Here is a 24,058-nt window from a genome sequence, read left to right as displayed (position 1 = left end):
CAGAAGGGGCTCAATGAAGCTAAACACTTCCATAATTATCAGCCTTTTTTAGCTACAATCCTGGTATCACAGACCAGTAACAATAAAATGCTTTCAAACCCTTTTCTTTCCTTTCTGGTAACAGCAATTGCATCAGCTGAAAAACACTTGTCTTACCAACACATTCTCCATCCTTAAGTTCATAACCTGGCTGACAGCTCAGTTCCTGGAGACATTTGAATGATCCCATCGTGTTGACACAGTGCTCTCTCCGCTGGCAGGTGTGCGTATCTGTTACGCATTCATTAATGTCTACAAGAAATAGTTAAACAATTCAGTGCCACATATTTATCAAGTGATCGGCAGGAAGAGTCCTGCTCTTTTGGAAGGAGTCAAAAACTCAAGTGAAACCATTTCTTCCAAAAGATAATCAAAACAGACTTTGCTACAGTGTTATGACGAAAGATGATTTATTCCAGGATCTTTTGTTAACACAGAGTAACTTGAGACACAAATCACAGGGAGATTTCCTCCCCCTCCTCTCTTCCCAAATGTGCAGGGGATGGTGCAGGCATTGAGGACAGGGGGTGGACACAACTGATTAAATGCAGGGTGGGCAGATAATCAGCTTATCTTATACTGGATAGAAACCTCCTGGACAACTGAATGAGAAAGTGATTAATGCCTATTGCTCATTACCAGGTCTTCATAGCTCAGGCTATATATCAGTCCTGCTGCTTCATGCCAGATAGACAGGTGGTGGTGCTGGGGTGGAACTGCTGCAAGAGATAGGTACTGAAACTGCCTGCCTGGCTGCAGGTGGAGTCATGTAACGTAACTGCTTCCTAAGGAATGCCTCGTTAGAACTGGGTACACAAGAAAATATGGAGAAAGGAATCATGAAGGCCCAATCAAGTTTGTAAATTTGTATTTAAATTTTTAAAGAGATCTGATTTTAACAGGTGGAGTAGTAGAAATGTTCCTTGAAAAAAATCACTTAAATACCAGATCACAGAATGTAGGACACAATCTGGAAGGGAATATGCCACACCTTTAAAATGGTACATTTTGATAGGCTTGGATGAAATAATCTCAAATTCAGGTGTAGCTTATGTTAATAATGAAAGCTGGGAATACCATGATGAGAAAATACTTACAAGCAACAAAAAGGGGTAGAGAGGGGAAGAGAAGCTTTCTTGCCCTTCTCCACAAAATCTTACACATTCATAGTTCTATATAAAGCTAAGAAGTATTTCTAGAGATAACAAAAGCCAAATGTGACCATAACTATTACCAATCATCCAGCCTCTCTGTACATGAAGCTGTTTTCATACTACACAATAAAGCAACTATTGTTTAAATCAGATTTTCATTTTGGCTGTAGAACCTCATTCCCAGATAAGTACAACATCAAATATATTACTTCCCCTCATGGAGCATGAAAACAGGAAAAGCCATTTTAAAAGCCTTTTGTCTTAGAAAATGTGTCAGCCTTTTTTCTACCAAACATGAAGATGAGTACCAAGAAATTTCAGTTCCTGCTGAAGTCAGCTAACTTCTGATGTGCACTTAGTTTTGCAAGACCACTATGTTAGCTTGGTGCCATTTCACATTTCATTTATTTGTATTTTCTTTCTGTCAGCCATTGTTATTCTTCACACACTGTGTACTTGTTTTCCAAAGCCAGCTGATTAATCCACAGCAAGGTCACTACCATCAGCTGGATATCTTTCTGCCTGTCCCACTAGATGCTTGTGTACTTTCACTGACTGGCAGGCAACTCCCTACCCCAAAGGTTTTTGGGGTTATGTCCTCCTAATGCTTGTACAGTTTCCAGTTTTGACACATTAGCTTGAAGTGTAAGCAGCAATATTCTCATAAGTGGTCTTGGAAAAAACCCAAACTGAACAACAACAAAAACCAACAACTAAAAAACCCCTCACGTGTTGGGATAAGAATATGAGCTACTGTGGTAGACTCCTCCCACCTAATTAGACTTAGATCTTAAATAAATTTCAGGTTGTGTGTTTTGTAATTTTAGGCAAAAATAGCTGTGGATAGTCACTTAACAGCATCCAAATCAGTACAATAGATCTGAGACCATCTTTTCTTGCAAAGCACAAAAAGCCTTCTCATATAAACAGTCAGCACTATGCTGCACCATGTAAACTTGTCAGTTCAGTATGATGTCAAAGGAGCTACTAAGAGGAAAACATGTTTGTCTGAAATATTACCTAAATAATGCAGGAAATATTCACCTGATTAGCAGGTGTAAACAGGTAAAAAGAAGGTTAAGATTTCACAAAGATCTGATGTAATTCCATGTTTAGTCTATACTTTCTGATTCAATTTTCAAATTTCTTAGTAATTGAGAAAATAAGTACAGCTGGCCAGAACACATTGGAGGAAATTAAAATTATGGAAACTGGAAGATCACATGCCAAATTTTTGCGTTCAATGACAGTTTTGTGCACAAATGATACACTGATGATCTCTAAAGTCGAATGATTGTGACCTGGGCTGAGATGCAAGGCTTAACCAATGAGCCATGCAGTATGCAAGGCTCTGCCCTGTCCTATTCAATGTTAGGGCATAAATCTCCACCTCTGATGTCAGGCCAGTTGCCAGCCCACCAAAGTTTCCTTTCCATTTTATTAAACAGACATTGCCTTTTTTTGTTCATTTTCCTAAAAGAATTCCTAAATGGTCATGCCACAACATGAAATCCCAGCAGACTTGAAGCATCTTGCTCATGAGTTCCCATCAGTCCATGTCGTTGCTCTATCAATGCCTATTGCAAATCAATGTCCTTTAGCATGAGTGTGAGGGTGGGAAAAGGCATCTTTGTGAATATAGTCCCAGTTTGTGTCGGGGCAGCACACAAGCGCCTGTATTAGCTCTGTTACATAGCCTAGGCTGCACCTAGTATCATTTTGCTCTGCCAAGGCAGAGGGGAGTGAGGACTGAATACGTTTTTATAGAAGAGGACTCTCTGCTGATTATCCATAAAATCAAGAGGGACCACAGCCTGTCTCTCTTCAGTCTGGAAACCAACTCAACATGTCAGTAAGATTGCTTGACAAAGCACTAGGAAAAATATGAGTTATGTTTGCAGTTTGAAACGAAGTTAATTCCCAACATTGGACCAGCTGTAGTCTTCATCCAACACAATTAGGACTGTGAGTTAAGGCAAGATTCTATTTATAAAAAACCCAGGAATAAGAGGGAAAATAATGCAGTAATATATTAAAAACAAGTCATACAGATAATTTTTGAGAAATCTACTAGGTCCATGTGTGTGGCAACAACACTGCTCACTTTATGTCAGTAAAAACCAGAATGAAATGTTATTGTGTAAGCTCTCTTTCTTTTTTCCCTGGAATTGTTGAAAACAGCAACATATATGTGATCCCTAAGCATATCTGTTGTATCTAAGAAGCTGACATTTTTGCAAAGGAATATCAACATTTACCTACTGCTTTTTAATATGCAATTCAACAATAAAAACTATTTTTTTTCATATTTTATAAAAATGTGAAATGCAGATATTTTTTGTCCTGCATATGTACTTTCTCATGTTTTTTTTTCCTCTTCAAATTACTTCAGCTCAATTTGTTTTATGGAATACATCTGTTTTATTTAGACCCGTTGTTATTTTGCAACCACCCATCCTGTGCTGACGCACAGTCCCTATGGTTCAGCAATAAAATGACCACTTACTGCTCACTCTGGCAGGAAGGAAAATTTAAATGGGAGTAACAAAGAAAGTAGCAAAGTAGTCTCCCATCAGTGTGCATGTGGGTGGTGGTAACGACTTTGCCTGAAAGCCACCAGGAAAAGCAATCGACGTTAAAAAAAACCAACTTGGCTCTTATCTCTGGAGAACATGGAGCTTTCAAGCCTAAAGACATTTTAATATCTGTTCACAAAGTTATACAAAGCTGATGTGTGCAAGCTATTTAAACAGTTGGTGACTCTTCATTGTGCATGGTTGGCTTTCAGGAATTCTCGATATCTGCTTGTGAATGCACCTGGAGTTATCATTTTCTACAGTTTGACTAAAGGAAATTCAATAGATAAAAGGTTATCAGCTGTTCTGTTGCTGTGCAAAGATTGTTCCTCCCGTCCCTAAAATATGCAGAGTAACATCATTAAAACAGTAATAATTTGCAAACAAATTACCAAAGCTTTCCTCGTGATGTTTCAGATAGCTCAAGATGGAGCACAAAAGCAGTTAAGCTGGAAAAGGATACCTTAGGCAAATATGGCTGCAATGAGGCAGTTCAACAAAACAGAAACCACAGTATGCTTGTGGCTTCCCCCTTTGACTAGAGAAGTAGAAAAAATGTTAAATACAGCAAATGTTCTCCAGCCACCACACACAGAACAGAGCTGCATACAAGTAGGGAGAACACAGGGTATATCTATCAAAAAGGAAAGAGACACTACAAAGTTTTCTAGATTATTTACAAGGATAGCTATAAAAACCTGACTTGCACTAGAGAAATACAGAGGTTTATTATTTAGTGAGGGAGAAGAGCGTCTTTTAGTTTTAGAAATAAGAGTTGTACCTTTCATTCTATTAGCTATGCCTGAGGTTTATCTTATATCAGTCACAATAAAACTCTGTTATAACATCATGAGGTAGAGGACAGGAGAGGAAGAACGTGAATAAAAGGAAGCACTTGGCATCTACTATAGCACCTTTTGCCAAAATTGCTGACAAACACATTAATTTGGAACAAAACACTCCTGAGATGTAGAAAAGGACAGATGTATCTCTACTGCAAAGTCCAGGAAAAATGTCAGGGGATAAAATGGCAAGATTTTCAGAAGCAAAAAACAAGGTGAGGCAGCTTCTTCACTGCTCACTTACTAGACCTTATATTCAGAAGTGTGGTACATGCAGCAGGCTCTGTGAAAGCCATGAAACACACCATGCAGACTGTGGCCAACTACAAATACCATCTTCCATCTCACAATCTGGTATTTTCTCTGTAAAGGCTTCCTTCCAGTGGTGTCCTCTCAGTCATTTAATTTAATCTAAATCATTTCATTAGTTTTCCATGCTTACCAGTATCTCTGATTTCAAAATTTTTTTTTTTAAAAAAAATTCCAATTTTGAGAACAGAAAATCTGAGAAAGACCCAGAAGATAGTAAATCACATTTCTGCTCTAAACTATGCACTGTATAAACTTTCCCGCTCATGCCCTTGTGCTGTATGATGCTCACTGATAAGATGAGATCATAGAGCTTTGAAAGACAGGAACAAAACCAAAGCTGTGATGATCAGAAAAAACAACATTATAAATGTAGGGAGAAGGACAAAGGTGGAAGAAGGTAAATGTATTCACACATGACATTACAGTCACAGGCACTGCTGCTTTCATTAATTACTAGAGGTCTCCAGTGCTCTGTTTTTCCAGGCATTACCACACAACACTCCTGCAGCTCAGGTGCCTCCTACAGCAGCCTCTAGAAAAGTATCCCAAATATAAACTATTTAATAAGCTTGGGCCTTGGCACTTTGAATCAAATGAAATTCTCATAAAGAGACTTTAAAAATAGATTAGTTTCTTATATGAACTTAAATAGAAGGGATGATACAGCAGAATTATGATGCAACTTTTGACTTTTACACAAAGAAATTTGTTCCAGAATCAACAAAGGACTAATCTGAATTTTAAAATTCAATCACTTTGGAATGGATCTTTACCACTGCCTAGACTTATGCTGATTTCTCTAACTGTATTTGTGAAGTTCTGTTGTTTCATGATGTCTGTGGATTTGGCAGTATTGATGCTGTCCAGAGAGATCAACTGCGATGTTTTCTTAGTCCAGTTTAATAGTCACCAGTACTGCTGTGGCCATCATACCTGCGAACCTTTTTGACTTATGTGCAAAGTTATATGTGTCCTGAGAATGTATTGCTAGGGAAAAAGCCAAATAGCATACAACTCATGATGTTAAGTGGCTGAGCAAATGGTGCACATGTGTTTTTACTAACACATATTGAAATGTCATATGCAAAGATGGCCAGAGAGCATTTTAGCACAAATGGTTTAAATGCATTGCAGAGCATGAAGAATTATGATGCTGTGGTGAATGGCTTATACCTATCATCTTACCAACACATTTTCTATGCCTGTTGAGTACAAAGCCCTCTGCACAGATCACTCTGTGGTTGACACAGTAGAATGATCCCAATGTGTTCACACATAATTGTCCTCTGGAACAAGCGTGAGCACCTGTGAGGCACTCATCCAAATCTATATCAACGTGTTGCAACCAAAAGGGAAAAACAGAATTCTATTAGAACAATTTCTGAAATGAAATAACACTTCTTTCACATTGGAGATGTCTAAATGAGGTGTGTTGGAGCTACCACATCAGCACCGTGCTATAATATATACAGTGTTACACTGAAAATAGGGCTGGAATAAACCCTCAGAGATCATCTAGTCCTTGCTTGTACCCCTACACTTTTGTAATTCCAGAAAGAGCCATTCTTAAAAACAGGCAGTCACACAGATGCACTCTGCAGGAAACCTGTTCCAGTGCACCACCATCCTTAGCATCAAGTACTCACTTTAATGTAGATTATAAATGTCCCTTGCTACAATTTAAACTCACTACTTCCACTGACATTTCTGAATTTTTTCACCTCCTGTTGGAAAATGATTGCTTTGTAATGCCCGTTTAATTAATTAATTAATCAAATTAGCTTCCACCACACTTGAGTAAGCAATGCAAAGTGAATATTTTATCCGGCAATATTAAATTCCCATTTTCTTCACAGACTATCTAGAATTTAATGAAAATTAATTGTTATTCAATAAGATCTGAGATTATGAGGGATGTGGATCACTTGTGAGCAATTCTGAGTATCAGAAGCATCTACTTGCTTTTCCCTGCTGGCTGTTATTGTTCACATACTTAAAGATTTATAATTAGGGTACGTCACAGGGCATTGCTTCTGGCCCCCAAATCTCTCCTGGGAAAACATATCCTTTGTCACTACCCAAATATGTCCATTTTAAATTTATATAATGTGAATGATCATGATACCACTTTAGAATTCACACTCTTCACTACTGTGCAGGCGTGAACTTCAGAGTCAAGTGAAAAACATGGAGCTGGACCGGCTCACAATGGCACATTCCTCATAGCAGTGAAGCCTCACTGAATTCAGGTTTTCAAGGCAGGCAGAAATAAACCCGAACAAAACCAGTGACAGAGCTGTAGCTCTAAGGAGGTTCCTCAGGACAGCAAACATGCCCATGTCCTGCTAGCTGGTCCCATCCTTGGGAAGAAAAGCTGCATGTCCACAGCTGCGTACAGACACCCTGGGGAGGAACAGCATTGCAAAGAGAAATCAAGAGGGCTGAAAAAAAGCCTGGAATGTGAGAGGAAAAGAGCACAAATCCAGGCTTGTCTTCACCTGAAGTCCCCAGGTAATAGGCCCACTGGATAGATGTGCTTCAGGAGTTATCTGTGAAGCAGATCTGGTGGTATTCCTTCTGCCAAATGGTCTCTGTGCTGCCACTTGCAATTCACAGCACTGAAAATAAGGAACCCTTAGAGAAACGCATAGTGGTATGAGATCAATGAGATCTATATAAAAGTGTTTTAACCATGTCTCTGTGGTGAACCTGAACCACTTACCTTCACAAGAAATCCCATCAGCCATGATAGTATATCCAGGCAAACAGGAGCATACAACATTTCCTTCCACAACATTGCAGATGTGCTTGCAGGGGCCATTATCTATACAAATCAAAATTGGAAAATACATTAGCATTCACAACACAGATCAGCTGAAGTTACAAACCTCCAGGTCATCCAAACATAATCTCAGTTTAGGCAACGGGGAATGCAGTTTGTAAACAATCTGTCCAGGCAACCTTAATCACTACTTACAACCCACCTATTACAGAGAAACACACCTGTGCCACTCCTACCTGTACTGTGCGCATTATGCTGCACAGCTGCACTGCTTACCTTAAACTAAACAGCAGGTGTGTAATAACCCTGAAATCAGAGTATAGCCTCAAATTACTTCCTCAGGTTTCCCTTGACAATTCCTCTGCTTATGCCAGAGGTAACAAATTAAGGATGTGTGCTGAAATCATATTGGTGAAGGGATGTGTGGAATTTTATTCCAGCTCTCTAAGCATCTGCAGTTTACACCTCCAACATACTTTTACACTTATCCTGCTCTTCTTGTAAGGACATGATGAGAAGAGGCTGAGAAGGAGAGGCTGCTGGAGGGATGGTGGCTTCTGCTTCCAGCCTTGTCACCTGTCCTCTGTCAGGATCTGTAAGGCAAGAGAGGCAGACAAAGATCAGGGACAGCGTCATTTCCACCAGGCACCCCATGACAAGGGTCCCGGTCCCATTCATCCCAGTCCATCATGGTTTGTAGGAGGAAACATTTTGGTGACCTGGACAACTGTCTATGCCTGGAGGTGAACAGCCAGTTTTGGAAGTTGCCATCTGTTTGATGGGAACAACTGTCTGACAGCACACACACACATAGTGCTGCATGCTAATGGAGATGCTCACAAATGTCATGGACAAAAATCAGGGAGCTTGGCTGAAAATAGCTTCCGTAAAATACTGCAATACCTAATGAATCAAACAGAAAGTGTTAATTTTATTTTCTAAAATGCTGCTATATTGTAAAGACAGTGGCTGTCTTTCATTCAGTCTATGACAAAAAAATTAGCTGAACCTAAAACAAGTCTAAACTTATTCTGTACATCCTGTTTCAAGGCAGATGAAAAGCAGATGTTCACCTTTACAAGCACAGGATACTCTGGAATGACTTTTACACAGCCAAAGGGAAAACATGACAATTGCTATCTGTCATGAAGATTTTCAACAAACAGTAATGTTAAGGGTATCAAAATAGTTTTTAAAAAGTTCTGTTACATTAATAAGAGTAATCCATACCATAAGAGTTTATCAATACCATCAAAACAGAAGCCTAAATCCATAAGGCTAAATTCTTCCTTTAGAGGGATGGTCCTCTTCCCACTGATTTGAGTTCAAGCGTCACTTGGAGCAAAGTGTGAGCCACCAAACAATGACAACATTAAATGATGAAGTGTGATTGCAATACAGGTCTTGGGTACAGGAAGAATGATTTCATTAAAACAAACAAACAAACAAACAAACAAACAAAAAACCATAGACATACAATGGGTTGTGACACAGAGGTAAATACAAGACACCTGTTTGTGGCATATGCTGAATGATCTCCCCAGAAGGAGAGCAGAGAAGTGAAAAACAGCTTGTGAAGTTTCATCAATGCATGTTTTCTCCTTGCCTCATAGAGCCACTCCCAGAACATCACTTCTTTCAAGCCTCATGAAAAACCGACATTCATTTTAAAAAATGAAAGTTAAATACAAAAGCATTCACGGTCTGGCAAAGTGCAGGAAATGTACTGGGACAGGTACAAATACAAAAGCAACAGACAGAATCACGGGAGTAAAAATTACCAACGGCACGAGATTTAAAACTGCTGGGTGTGGGTCTCCATGCACAGACCACATGACAGATGTACACATACACAGAGGAAAAATGAGAAATAAAAGGCCAACGTGCCATGTTGCCAGGTAGAGCATATACAGTTAGGCAAGCAAGTGAGGTATCCTGCCCTGCCATCTCCCTCATCCAGCCTTTTATGTGCTCCAGGACTCCAGAATACCCCTTCCTCACTCTTCCGATGTGTCCCAGACGTCTCACTTGTAGTTCCCTACCCTCGCAATCCTCTACCTTAACTGAGCTCTGTAAATCCCTCTACACTTCTTGGCACAGCCATAAGCACTGCAGTCTTGAAGATCTGCCAAGAATACTGACTACCCAGATACAAGATGTATTAACCCAAATCTGCACTTCAATGAAGAAGCAAAGCAAAGCAAAACAAAAACACACATACGTTCCAGGTGAACCATCAAGCCAAATTTTGTAGTGCTAAAATAAGAACCATTTTCTTTGCCTCTTTTGGATTAGGTTTCTTCCCCAGAATTTTAATATAAACAACAGAGCAGACAGCTGCCACAGAAACACTGTCAAACACATTATTGATGTAAGTGCTGTAACATCATGTTGAGGAGAATGACATAATGAATGCTCATTGTTTGGCTTGGGCAGAAAGTATTTGAAGTCTAAGGAATTTTGTCACTGGATGGCAACACTTATTTTGCTTGTTAAATAACTGAAAACACTTGTAACTAATATAAGGTTTCAACTTTTCAAGTTATCTGATTTGAAATCTTGCCATTGGAGAACTCCAGACATCAAAACAATTACAACACAACAGGCTTTCTTTTCAAGACTTCCACCACACTAGATATACTTAGATTTTGTATCAGCTGAAAGATGTTAACGATTTTAGATAAATATCAAAGTTCAGGAAGCAATGCTGTCTGTCTGAACTGAGTAAAGTTTATCTAAAGCAATGCTAACTGTGAAATACAAAATGACTCTAAGACGAAAAGGTATTTCATTAATAACCTTTAGAAATCCTCTTCTAAAAATTGAAAGCAGTCTGGATTTGAACATATTAAATACCACCCCGATCTCATGCCACCAATACACAGTAATAAGGCATAATAAAGTTTCCTAAATGGTTGTTTTTCTTTATTAACCTGTCCAATGCATCAATACCCATAAAAAAACCTCACAGAAACTACAGAGAAACTAATGAAAAGCTTGGTAGATCAACGCAGGTGGCACAAAGATACCACCATTCATGGTGGTTCCTGCCCATTTTCTCACCTGGAGAGCAGCTGGTCCCATCATCTTGCAAGGTGAATTCTGGAAAACACGAACACTTGTAGGACCCCACGGTGTTTATACACAAATGCTGACAGAGTTCCCCACCATAGATAAGACATTCATCCAGGTCATCTCCAGGCAGATTATTTGACAGTTCAGCTTCATTACTGATGGACAAAGCTTCGTTGTGATCTTCTGTCTCTGAAACTAGAACAGAACAACACTTGTTGGTTCTCTAACAGGTGTTTTAGCATTAGGACTGTACAGTACGAATTGTTTGGTCACACAAACTCTAGATACAGTCAAATCTACCCCCAGAAGAGTTACTCCAAGAAGAGCAAATGAACCCATCCTGAAGATAAGACCGTTGTGCTGGAGGTCTACCACCTCCTTCCATAAGGCTGGAGGGACAGACATTTTACAAAAGCCACTGAGAAACAGGGGGACCTTGAGAGGTCAGGAGCTCACCTTTCACACTGACTACTCACACCATTGCTAGTGGTATTTGAACTAAGGTATCACATTGAAGTCCCATCTGAAATTTGCCCCACTGAAGAACCACACTGAATTTCTAATTTCATGAGAAAAATTTCCCAGCTGTCTTGGAAACTCTGATACCACTATTAATTTATTGGCTACTTCTGGAGCTATCATCGCAAACATTCTGGGATCCACTTAATAGTGACATGGCTATCCTACCTACTGCTTTTAAACACTGGCAAAAGCACTATCCTCTTCATTTCCTACCAAGTTTGACAAGACTTTCTGCGATACTAAAATAAATTGTTCAGCGAGCTTCTCGGTCAGCTTTTCTTAAACACATATATGCAAAACTCCTTGCTCAGTGAGGTCTCAGCTAGGTCAAAATAAACCCTTACATTTGTTGGCAAAAGAAAAGACACATTTAGCTCATGAGAAGAGAATGGACAAAAACTGAACCCTAGCATATGCAAGAGGTTACCATGCAACTCATGCATGACAGGTGGCTGCAGTGTGATACTGGAAGGAGCGCGTCCCCAGGCTGAGGGAGGAAGCACAGCTGTCCAAGCTCCAGATTTGTCATGCTGCTTTGTCATGCCTCTTTGGCTGCAGGGATTTGACTCTTTAGCATCACTATGTTCATATGTTGAAAGGGTGAAAAGAAACTTGCAGTGCTCTAGGGCTTCTCCAGAGTGTGCTGTGAGAGAGCTGCTGTGGTGTTCAGCAGTACAACGGGAAATCTATTCCCAGGATATTTCACTGGTATCACAACAATCTATAGCACTACTCTGATTGAAAAAACTTCATCATTTGCTTTATGCAGAATCTTTCAGGATTGCTTCTGCTCAAAGACAATGACCAGCTTCAACTTTGCTTCTTACCAATGGCTAGCGGTAGGTCTCTGTGCTAGGTGACTTGGGGAAAAAAACAAAATAACCCCTGAACTATTAAAGAAGGCATGTTTTAAGGATCAAAACCACATATTTTTTTTTCTTTTTCAAAACTGTTTTAAGAACAAGGAAGTCTGTCTAAGAGGTGAGGCAACTGTGCCTCTGTAGCATTACTCTTTCCAGCACCTCTCTGTACGATCATGTGAGGCAGAGACCTTATTTGTAATGTCTTTGAATGATAAATGGACACTTACCCTTCTCAGGTGTCACTGTTGGCAACGGTTCAGGATGCCGTTTTATTTCTGGATGGATAAAGTGATCTCCCCCTTCACAGCAGGACAGCATCACGTGACTGCAGGGGTAGCCCAGATTTATGTTGGACTCGCAGGTTTTCCCCTCACTCCTTAATCGCAGGCCCAGACTGCAGCAATCACAGCATTGCTGAAAAAGAAGGAGACTATCAGTAACAAGGGTTTAATACAATCCGCTTCAGGTATGAGCCCACACACACCCCTGGAACTGCTCTGCACTTTCTTTAATAGTGGAGCATCTGGAAAAGCACTTAGGGTTTAGACAGTTGAAGACATCAAACCTTTACTTGTGCTTGTTCTTGTCATCCTGCACAAATGGGCCTTGCTGTGACAATGATTTCAGCAACCTCGCATGCAAGGGAGCAGCGGTGCTGCAGATCACCTCTTTCTGGCTCTTGCACACAGCCATGGCTTTGTATATAGTGTATTATAAACAAAATAATACAGATCTATACCTCTTCACATTAGATCTCAAGAAATGGTTAGTTGTTTGAAACATGTAAAAGGAACTGTAAATATCCTGCATGGACATGAGATCAGCAGCAGCGTCTGAGCTCTGTCAGTATGTCAGTAAAGACACTTTCCTCTATGCACCACTGCCCTGCAAACCTACTGACCTTTAATTACTGCACCGTCCTGGACAGCATCCCGCTGAGCCAGTGGCTAGAGAAAGGCCAGGGTGTATTTTATGAGCTATTTTCCCTCCTTTCATTTCTGAGTGCATCTACGCAGCAGCTTCACTGACAGGTTGACGCAACGAGGCATCCCTGATTTGTAGCCTCTCTTGCAGTTTCCTCTGCTGGAGGTGGCAGACAAAAACTGTGTTGTGCTTTACTCAGCCACATACAAATCACAGTCAGGCAACAAAAATACATCAGATAAATGATATCACACTCAAGAAGTCCATACTGCATATGCATAGTGGATACCTAATCAAGCAAGGAAGCTGAGGAGCTGTAAGTCTGCTACAGACGCATACAGGAGCCATATGTGAAGTGAAGATGCCTGTCTGGATTTAAATGTAAGTGTCCTGACAACCCTCATATATACATATTTAGGTGCCTTCACTGACAGAATAGTTATAAAATGCAGAGTCTCCTTCCCTCTGCAACTCCTTTGATAGTCAAAACATCCAGCCCAGCAGTACTCATTTATAGTTTGCAGCTCCACCAAAAGACCTTCTCTGAATCAAGAGAAGCGATTTCAGTCTATTCAAGTATTCAGTCTAGGAAAAGGCATCAGACACATAAAATAGAGGTCATAATTCAAACTGGCACCAGTTAGCTATGTCAACAGAAAGACCAAGGACAGAACAGAAGAAAACTGAACTAAGGTCCTGCTTCCCAGGACAGATCTCTGACCTGAGGAGAGCAAATAAGAGAAGCGGTGTTGTAAGGGTTGGACACAGTATGGAAAGGGAAAAGAATCACGTTTCATGATTAGCAATCCTAGACTGGCATTCGCAATAAAGCAGAGTCGGTCTCCACAGATCAATCTGCAGAAACTTGTCTGCTGAGTCACTTTTTTTCAGGATTCAAATGCTGTAGCTTTGGGTTTCTTGAGCATTTCACATGCAGTATGTATCCTTTGCATGCTCAGTCCAGTACCTGTGACTACAGCTCGTGTTTTATGTCCCTGCTTTCTAATCTGAAAAATCCTCAAACATCAAAAATAGTAGACATTATTCACATTTGCAAATATGCACAGCCATACAGAGCTGCCTTTACATGCCCGAACACGTTTGTGAAAAATTTACAGTACAGGTCCTCAAGATGCTGAATTATCTTTGATGCTAAATGGACTAAATCACCTTTTCAGAAGAAGTATTAAAAAAAATTATATTAACTATAATGGGTTTTTGTCATGCTAGAAAAGAGAAAAATCCTGGTTTTATCCTCCCCAAATTCAGAATTCTATGAAATGAAAATTTTACTTCCTGTAAATATTTTTAGTTTTGGTATAATTTTTTCAGCCTCAGTATGCAAAATAAAAGAAGTTAAGAATAATACACATTTTTACTGAATTAGTGTAAAAAACCCGGAATATTTGCCTTAAAGAATATGGCTTTTTTCAGTCATAGTTTTGGTTCACAATTTATCCCATGTGCAGGCATCACAGAGAGTATTAAATCAGTCATACACCTTTTGGTTCACATATTTTCCAGATGAATACAAGTGTCTCATTTTCTAGTGAAAAGAACTTGTTCATCAAAAAGTTCCTTATAAAATGCAAAAACTTGAATATCTTTATCTTCTATTAGCTATGTTTTGAATTTCACCAGAATTCTACAACTGATACAATAAAAAAATATGACTATTTTTACATTGCAATCGAGAAACATACCTTAAGAACCACCATTTGATTCACAGCTATCTATTTCTATCAAAAATATCTTTGCTGAATCCAGCATACTTTGATTTATGATGGTGGCATCCTCATCCACTAGGAAAAAAGTCCCTAAGCATGTGCTTTCGTAGTAAATAATTATTAAAAGCAGCCTAAGATTAAGTTTTATTGAACACAAGCTGAATACCTGGATCTAAAGAAATGGCACTGCTGCATTCATCTTGAAGCAAAACTAAGGACCCCACATCCAAAATGCCTGAACAAGACCTACACACATTTGTTACCTGGAAGCAAAACCCTTGGCTTTTGGCAGGACAATGTAAATGTTGTGCAAAGTCTTTGGGGCAACAAACTTATCTTTCCACATTCCAGACAAACTTCTTTGTCTGGACAGAGCAGTCATTAATAGTGGAGCGGATCAGGGGAAACACAGCTATACGCTGTCAGCATTTTCTGCGAGGCCACCTCTGAAAGAATGTTTAACTATAATAAAATTAGAAAGCTTTCTTAAAGTCTCAATATTTATTCATTTTATTGTTTTTTTTTCAAGCAGTAGCTGCAATGACTAAAGAGCTAAAGGAGCTAAAGAGGAGGGCAAAGCTGTTCCTTCAACAATTTTATCTTTTTAGATGATTTCTCTTGAAGGAAAACATTACACTGGAACTGGCATGAGGAGCTATTCCAGGAGAGTATTTTGTAACTTGTTTCAGTTCAGACAGGAATGATGTTTTTCCTCTCCAGTTCTTTCTCAGGATAGCATGTGTGATAACACTTACTCTACAGCTTGTGCTCTGTCTGGCATGCAAAAGACTCACAGTGAAAACCTAAGAATAATAATTTTGTCACACCTCACAAATATTAATGTCTTCTCCCAAGTGCACAAATTCTCTGTTTATTCTAATGGTAGACTCCAGACTCAAGTAAATAATAGTTCTGAAAATGACAAATTGGTATAGCTAATTAAACTTTAAACTCTGCGGTAGACATCCATGTATTTTGCTTTTCCAATGAACAATTATCTGCAAGAATCACCAATGTATAAGAACAGACAGAACTAATCAGTTTCCTGCTGAGACAACGGAAGCTGCACTTAAGCTTAGATACAGCTATGTAAATTATTATCAGAGTGAAATGACTTCTGAAATGCACCCTTCTGGTAAAAACAAGACAAGCGATCAAGGAAGATGCTGAATCTTCAAACTGGTTTAAATTGGTTTGGCTCCACTGATTTTCATGAAGCAAATCTCATTTATACAAGCTGAGGCTGTGGCTCGTGATTTGTGATTTGAACCATTCGTTAATGGTCTGCCTTTATTTATGAACAAAAGCTTCCATCATCATCTAAAATGCTTGTTCCTCTAGTCCATCATTTTGTTTAACTCAGAAATGAGGCTGCACTTCAACACTGTAGTCAAGCAAACTGTTCAGTAATGGGTTTTGCATTATATCTTCTATTAAGTTTTGCCCTATCATTTTGTAAATTCTTCCGTATTATAGATATAAAAACTAAAATGGTCTTTTCAGCTACTTCCAAAGTGAGGAAGCAAAAGTAATACAGCAAGTTAAATCTTAAAAATGGAGATGGAAATAATTCAATTCAACTTTACTGTAAAGTTTTAAAAGGGGCTGCATCACCAGGCAATCGAAACCTAAATGCAAATAGTGTAATTTCCCTGTCACATTCCTGCAACTTTATTATGGAGCAACTCCTGTGCTCCATAATAACATATGAAGAAGTTACTGCTAAATGCAGGAAATGAGGACACCTTGAATTCGGAACAAAACCTATAGAAGCACCAGAGAAACTTACCTTATAAGATGATCCACCACAGGGATCACTTTCTTCTGGTCCACACACATCTCCTTCCTTTGCAGCAATCATGCCAGCCAGGCAGCTGTTCTCCTTTACAGTGGAGACGCAACACTGCTTCTGAGCAATTCTGCAAAGGATCACAGAGGTCAACTATTCATTGACATGGACTGGAAAAAAAACCCAAACCTATTGGATTCGTAATACATTCCACAGATTTGGTCTCTCTTAGACATGTGTGTCATTGCTAGTATAATACAGAAGATACCACTGACATTTGCAGGATATATATTTTACTTTTATTTCTAATAAAAAGATGTACTCATAAATGCTGAAGTAGTCTCGTGTTTAGGTCACTGTCCCTCAAAGTCTGGTCACCAATATGCCTTACAGCTCATCTATATTTGTGTAACAGTCCATCTTTGCCACGCTTTGCTTCTCAGAAGGCTTCAGAAGGCTTCAGAAGCAGAAAGCAGACAGAAACCTTCTTCCCTAGGAAGTGGGGAAAGGGAAACACACCTGTACACACTTACTTCTTCACCAGCTAGAGGACTGAAATGCTGGACAGAACATAAGGAAAGTGTCACATCACAAAATCCCTACAAACTCTCCTTTATAGCCCTGCAGATTGTAACCCAGAATTTAAGCCTTCCTCTAACTTCAGTTATCAAAGAGAAGGTTATGGGCAACTTGATCACTGTATACTTAGAGAATGTGTATTTCCTGTATATGGCTCTTTGAATCAAACATTTTAAGAAGCTTCAGTGAAGGTTAAAATGAAACAGATTTAAAATCTAAGTGGTAAATTCCTAAACGAAATTTAATAGATGTTCACTGAAATAATAAAATAGTCTTCCCTAATATTTTAAAGTCTATAGTGGATTTCCCCCCACCCCTTCCAAGAGGTACGTGCTTCTTTCATGCATATACAAGAGGGCACACAAAATCACAGTCCCTTGGGCTTTACTCCATGGCCCTGCTTCTCAACCAACGCAGTATGGAGACTAAGAGCACCTCAGGAGGGGTGTGTGTCTGGTCCCGGGGTAGGGAAGGGCCGCTACGATGGGGAAGGGTGAGGACTGAGAGCTGCAGGCCACAAGAATTCTCCTGACCAGGTTATGTTGAGCACATGACCTGTAGATTTGACACATGTGACACAGACAAACATGTTAAAATTCAGATGAAATTATGTTATGAATAAGGGTAAATTTCAGTTCTGGACAGCTTTGGTGGCAGGAAGGAATTAAGCAAAGTTTTTGTTTTCCCAAGAATAACCTTGATCTGTAACTATCTTTTGCTGATGCATTGCCACAGGGCACACTGCCTTATGGGGCACCCTGGTAATGATGAATGGGAGGTTGACACATTTTAATAGCCAGTGCCTCATAGCAGAGCAATTCTCCTGCAACAGAATTATTTGCAAGCAAAGAACTTCTGCCAGTCAGATACCATTATTACTGCAATAAAATACATTTGTTCTAGGAAACAAAACCTTTTCTGAGAAGAATTCGCAGCTGTCATCTTAGTGCTTCAATTAAAAAAAAAAAAAAAAAAAAAAAAAAAAAATGTCTTATTCTAGCAGAAACCACTCAGTGACAGCCACTTAGACACTTTCCTGATACCAATGGCCTGCTGTGGCAGCTTTACGTTATGCTGGATAGCATAAGAGAGGTGTAACCAGAGCAGAGGTTTGAGTTTGATTACAGGAAGGGGATTACCACCTCCATGTGCCTTGTTTTCAAGGAAATTAGTTTTTTAATCCAGTATTAATTGCCAACTGGGGAAATAACATTTTTTGAGCAATGAATGGTTATTACCCAAATATATTCAAGTACCAGTAACTCAACTATTATTGCTTACATAAGATGTACAAACTTTCATTAAAAAAAAAAAAAATTAAAAACACCTAAATGAAACTTATTATTGTTTGTAGAAATGACAAAATGCTACTAGAAGCATTTTTATACGTGCAAAGTGTTCACCATATTGAAACACTGAAATCTCTGTAGATTCATGTTCTTCTAAAATGTGACATTTTGCCACAAGAAATTCATTTCATGTTTGAAATACATAGTAGAAACAGAATTGTCTGGAGCACTGGAGTATCACTAGCCATTTTTTATTTTAGTATTTCTTTAACTAGAAGCTACTCTATTACCAGAAAAGGAATTGGGAGCAGTGCTAACCACATTCTCTTGTTTCTTCACAAACCTACTCTTCAAAGACCAAATAAATGAGTTGTTGGTTCAAAGAAGATTCAGATCATTTCTGCTTTAAGGAAAGAGTTAATGAGTTAAGATTAGTGAAATTACATCAATATATTAAACTGATGTGAGTCTCTAAGTGGTACACAATGTCAGCAAAAAGCAGGATTCATACTTGTACAGATGATATAAGTGCCATCCAGAAACATTGTTCTGTTACAATAAAAGACATACCAATTATGAGATTAAAAGTACTATACTGGGTCAGATGAGATTTCATCTTGCCTAACATCCTATTTCTGATAGATCCAGTGCTTGTACAGCTCTGGGAGTAATTTTACACCTGGCTATCAATCTAAGGATTTCCTGTAACTTGCTTTATTTGAAATTCATTCATCTAGTTACTACTCATGATCTCTTTCAGGTAGTCCCCATTCTGCAGTTAGTGGTGTTGGTCACTACACTGAGATAGGCCAAGTTGGTACGTGAATGTTCCAGAGACATCAAGATACATCAACAAGGACCTTTAAGTTTTTGCCACTTGGAAACCCCAAAATGGCATTTGGACACAACAGACATCTCCATCTGCAACCTCTATATAAACAATCTGTAGCCTCATTAGACACAGGGGGGCTTCACTCATTTGCCTCAGCTGAAAAAATCAATCCTTCTGTGCAGTGATGGTCACTTGTAAAGCCCAAGTATTTACAGAAAACTATGGCAGAACAGTTACTAATTTTTACAATTAGGATATATATTTTACTTTTAAAAATCTTTAGACACTGAATTGAGGTAGTGGCCGACTCCTGGGAGCCTGCGTTACTTGCCAGCATTCTGGCACACAAACCAGGACACTTACGTTTGGATATGTGCCCAGTGACCAGCTCTGCACGCTGGCATGTCTCCCAGTGGGAGCAGTAAGTTTTTGTCTATGCTTTCAAGGTTCTGAGGGCACAGATTTGAATACTTTTTATGTGAAATGTTTTCTTTACACAGAATATTTACAGGTGGTTTTTAAATCTTTAAAACATGGACACCACTGAAATTCTGAAAGTAAACCAACTGAACTCCTGATCTCTTATTCTTTTAAATCCCAGTAGACTTACAGGGACTGAAACATTTAGGACCTGGCTTTTTCATCTAAACCCAGCCTCAGATGTGCAGGTGCAATTCATTAAGGTATTGGATTTGCACCTACTTAGGCCAAGGCTGGAATTTTTTAATCTGTCTTTACTTCATATACAGTTGGTATGTGTCAGTTATGTCATGCCAGATCCCAGTGGGGAGGATTTTAATCTCCCACTAACTTCAGAAAGGTGCAGTGACACTGACTTTGATAAAATCGATTATGCCAAGCTTTTTTAAGGCCAAAAATGTTGGGATGGCTATTAGAGAAATCCATCTGGCTTTTGATGCACCATGTGAATCTCAGATAACTTTGCCTTCATCCCTCCCTAAGGCCTCTTTCAGACTAGGAGGGAGAAGAGAGAGATGGGATGAATTGCAGCTAGTGTCAGATGTTGTCCATGTTACCCTGCACCCATTCTTCTTTTCTTGCTGTGCAGTTTGAATCTGGCACCCTCACTCAGACCAGATGCTACTGATACCAGCGGCATTATCACAGCGTAATGGTCCTCCTCCGGCTGAACACAGACATCAGAACCAGCAGCCATTCATACTGGACAATAAACACATCATTTAATGATATGGATAATGATTGCATTTAGCATTTGCCAAATGGGAGACAAACTCTGCCCTTCTATTTATCTGCAACTCCACAGATGCGCGTAAAACTGGGAAACAAAAAATTGTGCTCTGCTCATATGAGAGAGGAAAAGAAACCTTAAAAGGCTTTTGTTTAGATTAGACTTTGGGGAAAGGGAGGGGGAAAATCATTCTTTCTAATTTGCCATGACATAATGCCAGCCTACCAATAATTCATACAATGAATGGAACAGTTCTCAGTTTCCTGGACATCTCACAAATTGTACAATCATTTGGTTTCTTCTAAAGGGCTGCTCTTTGTTAATCTAAAATGCTTGGTTTTGCCTTACGTACCTGCATATATCACCATCCATTCCACTTACAGGGATTTCTGTGCACTCCCCGTTGTCTATAGCCCACTGTTGTCCAGCTCCACAGCAGCTCTCAATCAACTCCTTTGTGGAACCTGTATAAAACATAGACCCAGAATTTTATATATGGAATGGATTGGTTTTAGCTCTGTTTTCTTAATTGAGAAGATCTTTAAAATAAAAATAGTTCAGCTTTTTCTTAGTTTTTTTCTTTTTTTCATTCCACATTTTATTTGGTTATATGCAAAAAAGAAAGAGGCAACTGATGGCTGCCGTATCTTGACATAATTGATTACCTGGTAATGTCTTTCATGGAGGAACAGCAGAAGCAAATTAGAGTTCTAAATACAATAAAAGACATAACTGGTTTGAAGACAACTCTACCTTTGACATCTCTGACCAAAAAACCCTGAAAAGTCATCCTTGGCCACTTAACACAAGTTGATTTAATAAGACATTATGCTGTTGTAACAGTGCCTTCACTACCACTAGCTGGGCTGTTCACATAAAATGAAATACAGTACACAGAGTGTACACACGCTTGGTATATGGTACATACAGGCCTCAGTAAACTACCCTTACACCACATTGTAAATACGAAGTTTCACTGATGAGTAACAACAAACCCAAACGCATTCCTTGCCACAGTCCTTTAAAGTTCTTGGTATTTAGCAAGGGTGGTTTTAATAGGCTTGACATATGTAGCATTAAGAAATTGTTTCCATAAAACAGATTAAGAAATTTCACTCCTCAGAATTACCCGAGTACATACACCTAGAGTGCCCTATGGCTGAATTTGAGGGTTCAGCTGGTTTAAAACTATAATGAAAAGGGGTTGAGAGACATAACCTGAGACTGCTAATGAGCTCATGTTAAACACTGGCACCAAGATGTAGTAAAAAAGATGGACATGTAGAATGCTGCATTAGTTTTTACATTTTTCCTTGTGGATTTCCACTTAAGATGTAAATTTTCAGGTTACAATGAAAAAGGACTTAAACTAGTGGATTTGCAATATACTACATACCTCTGCATAGAACAGACTCAGGTCACACCAGACTAGGCAGAAACAGTATTTTTTGCAGTCTATACAAAGTTTACTTCATGATAGGACATGTGCCATGCTGCTGTGGCGCAAACACCAAACAAGCACTAATATAAGCCAGCTAAACAGATGCCTGGAGTGCAAGGAGCCTGCTCTCTGGCAGCAGCTGGCACGTGCTGTGCTGGGGCTACAGGAAGGTTTTCCCTGCGACTGCTCATGCAGTGGATGGTCTCCGCTGCACAAAGCATGTGGTCTCCCCCTTACCAGCTAATGGGTCCACAGCAGGAGCTCTCTGCTTTGGGAACAGTTACACAGGTATCAGGTAAGAAAATGATTAAGAGGTGCCTTAAGTGCCTTAAGAGAGACATGGGGTGCACTACAACTGCTTGGGAACTAATTTCACAGTATTGATACACATGCCAATGCACATATTAAAGATGGTGTATCAGACCACAGGGTTTGCTTTCTCCAAAAGAGCCAATGGCCCTGTGCTGATGAGCTGGAGCAGCATCTGCTCTCTCCACTGGCTCATCAGCAGTGCTCCCATTCCTTTTAAAGCCATTTATATGGCTATAAGGAACATTCTGTGCGTTTTATTCATACTTCCATACTGCTCTGTCATAGTTTGGTGTTACCATCAAGAGGAAACAGGACAAAACCACCCCATAACTGAGTTTGAGATGTCTGAGTGCAATGGACCTTGGGTAGCTCCACATCTGAGCACTCCTTGACCAACACCCAGCAACCCACACTGCAGAAAAATGTATTTTCAAGAACCCTCAGTCAGTTTTTAGACAAATCTCTCCTGAAACAGTTCTGCTTACAGCGGGAGGGGAGAACATCTTTCTCTACGAGGATTTTTGGAAAAATGCCATTGCTGCAGAATGGCACTGCTGAAGGTGCAGCTCTCCCGTCAAGACTTGGCAAGAAAGCTAAGCCTTTGGAAGCCAGCTTCTGCTGGACTGGCCTTGCACAATTTTGATCTGTCAGGGAATTACATTTTGGTTGACAGGAGGGACTCTGCAGTCATCCCATCTGAACTGAGAAGCCTCTCCTCCTGCATGTTAACGGCAGTGTTAGATGACAGCTTCTCCAATAGGCCAGATTTGATGAAAAAGTCAACAGAGTCCTTTTCTTTGTCTGCATTCGGTATATGGTATCAAGGCAAATAAATGTTCTTTGCAAAATTGTAACACTTAGCTGTGAGACATTTTTAGAAATGGCTACAATTCAAAACATCTGGGTATCCACGCTGCACAATTCAGAAGAAACAAAGACAGCCTACATTACCAGCACATTTCTGCTGTCATGTATTTACAGCAGTTATTCTGTGTTTCAAACAATGGTATATGAACTTTATACAGTGTCTTGTAAAGCTAAGTAAGTAGTCATTAGATATCAAGGGTAAGAAGTTTAAGTGAAATGTAGTGCTATCTTCAATGTTAAAAAATACTGGCACTTACACAAATAACACAAACCTCCTCAGCAGAAGACTATTCCTTTATACTTGTTACAGTTAATTTAGCAGATAATATTACATTTTGGTAACTGGAAAGTTCTCATCACCAGCATGGCTTGCTTTATAAAAAGCAACTAGAAAAATTAAGCACACACAAAATATAGTGCTTGCCAGCATGAAATGCCTGCTTATGAGAAAACAACTTCAAGAAACTATCCAACAGGAGGGAAAATGAGGGGGAGAAAGATGTCCCATCACTGACCGAGAGCTCATGGGAGAAAAATTAACAAATGCCATTTCCTTCTGTGTTTTTTGATCCCTGATAGGGTCCATTTCACGCACTATAGCAGTGCTCTGCCAAATCTGAGTTTAATTTGGCTGAGCAGTGTTGACCACTCCAGTAGCCAGATGACACACAGTCTGGGGGACAGTCTTGCAATACGATTATGGTACCAAGGATAGGTAGGATTGCCACCACTCCTCCTGCAGGTAAGCTCAGGGCCAAGCCTGAGCCACCTGCAGAGGTGATGGGGCTCTGTGAGGGCTGCTGCCTCATGCTCTGCTCTCAGCTGCGCAGTGGTACTGCGGGAACTTCATTTCCAACGTAGAGCCCACGCTCATGGGTGGATGGGAATGTTAAAGCATTTCCAAACCACACTTCTTATTGAAA

General features: G+C 39.6%; 1 protein-coding gene across 1 annotated transcript in view; it reads right to left on the bottom strand.

The window, feature by feature from the left end:
• The window catches only part of FBLN2 (fibulin 2), a 94,028-nt gene that overhangs the window by 14,361 nt on the left and 55,609 nt on the right, over positions 1-24,058 (bottom strand). The window contains exons 3-9 of the mRNA XM_026857719.1: positions 20,868-20,979; positions 16,606-16,735; positions 12,393-12,579; positions 10,769-10,975; positions 8,182-8,298; positions 7,646-7,747; positions 157-291 (exon numbers count right to left, since the gene is read on the bottom strand). Coding sequence (XP_026713520.1) covers positions 157-291; positions 7,646-7,747; positions 8,182-8,298; positions 10,769-10,975; positions 12,393-12,579; positions 16,606-16,735; positions 20,868-20,979 — 990 coding nt within the window. The remainder of the gene's footprint in view (positions 1-156; positions 292-7,645; positions 7,748-8,181; positions 8,299-10,768; positions 10,976-12,392; positions 12,580-16,605; positions 16,736-20,867; positions 20,980-24,058) is intronic.

Source organism: Athene cunicularia, assembly GCF_003259725.1.
Source record: "Athene cunicularia isolate RWA chromosome 12 unlocalized genomic scaffold, athCun1 chr12_part1, whole genome shotgun sequence".
In the NCBI taxonomy this organism is placed as follows: domain Eukaryota; kingdom Metazoa; phylum Chordata; class Aves; order Strigiformes; family Strigidae; genus Athene; species Athene cunicularia.
Note: the sequence above shows the minus strand (reverse complement) of the source record. Positions and strands in the feature narration are given on the sequence as shown.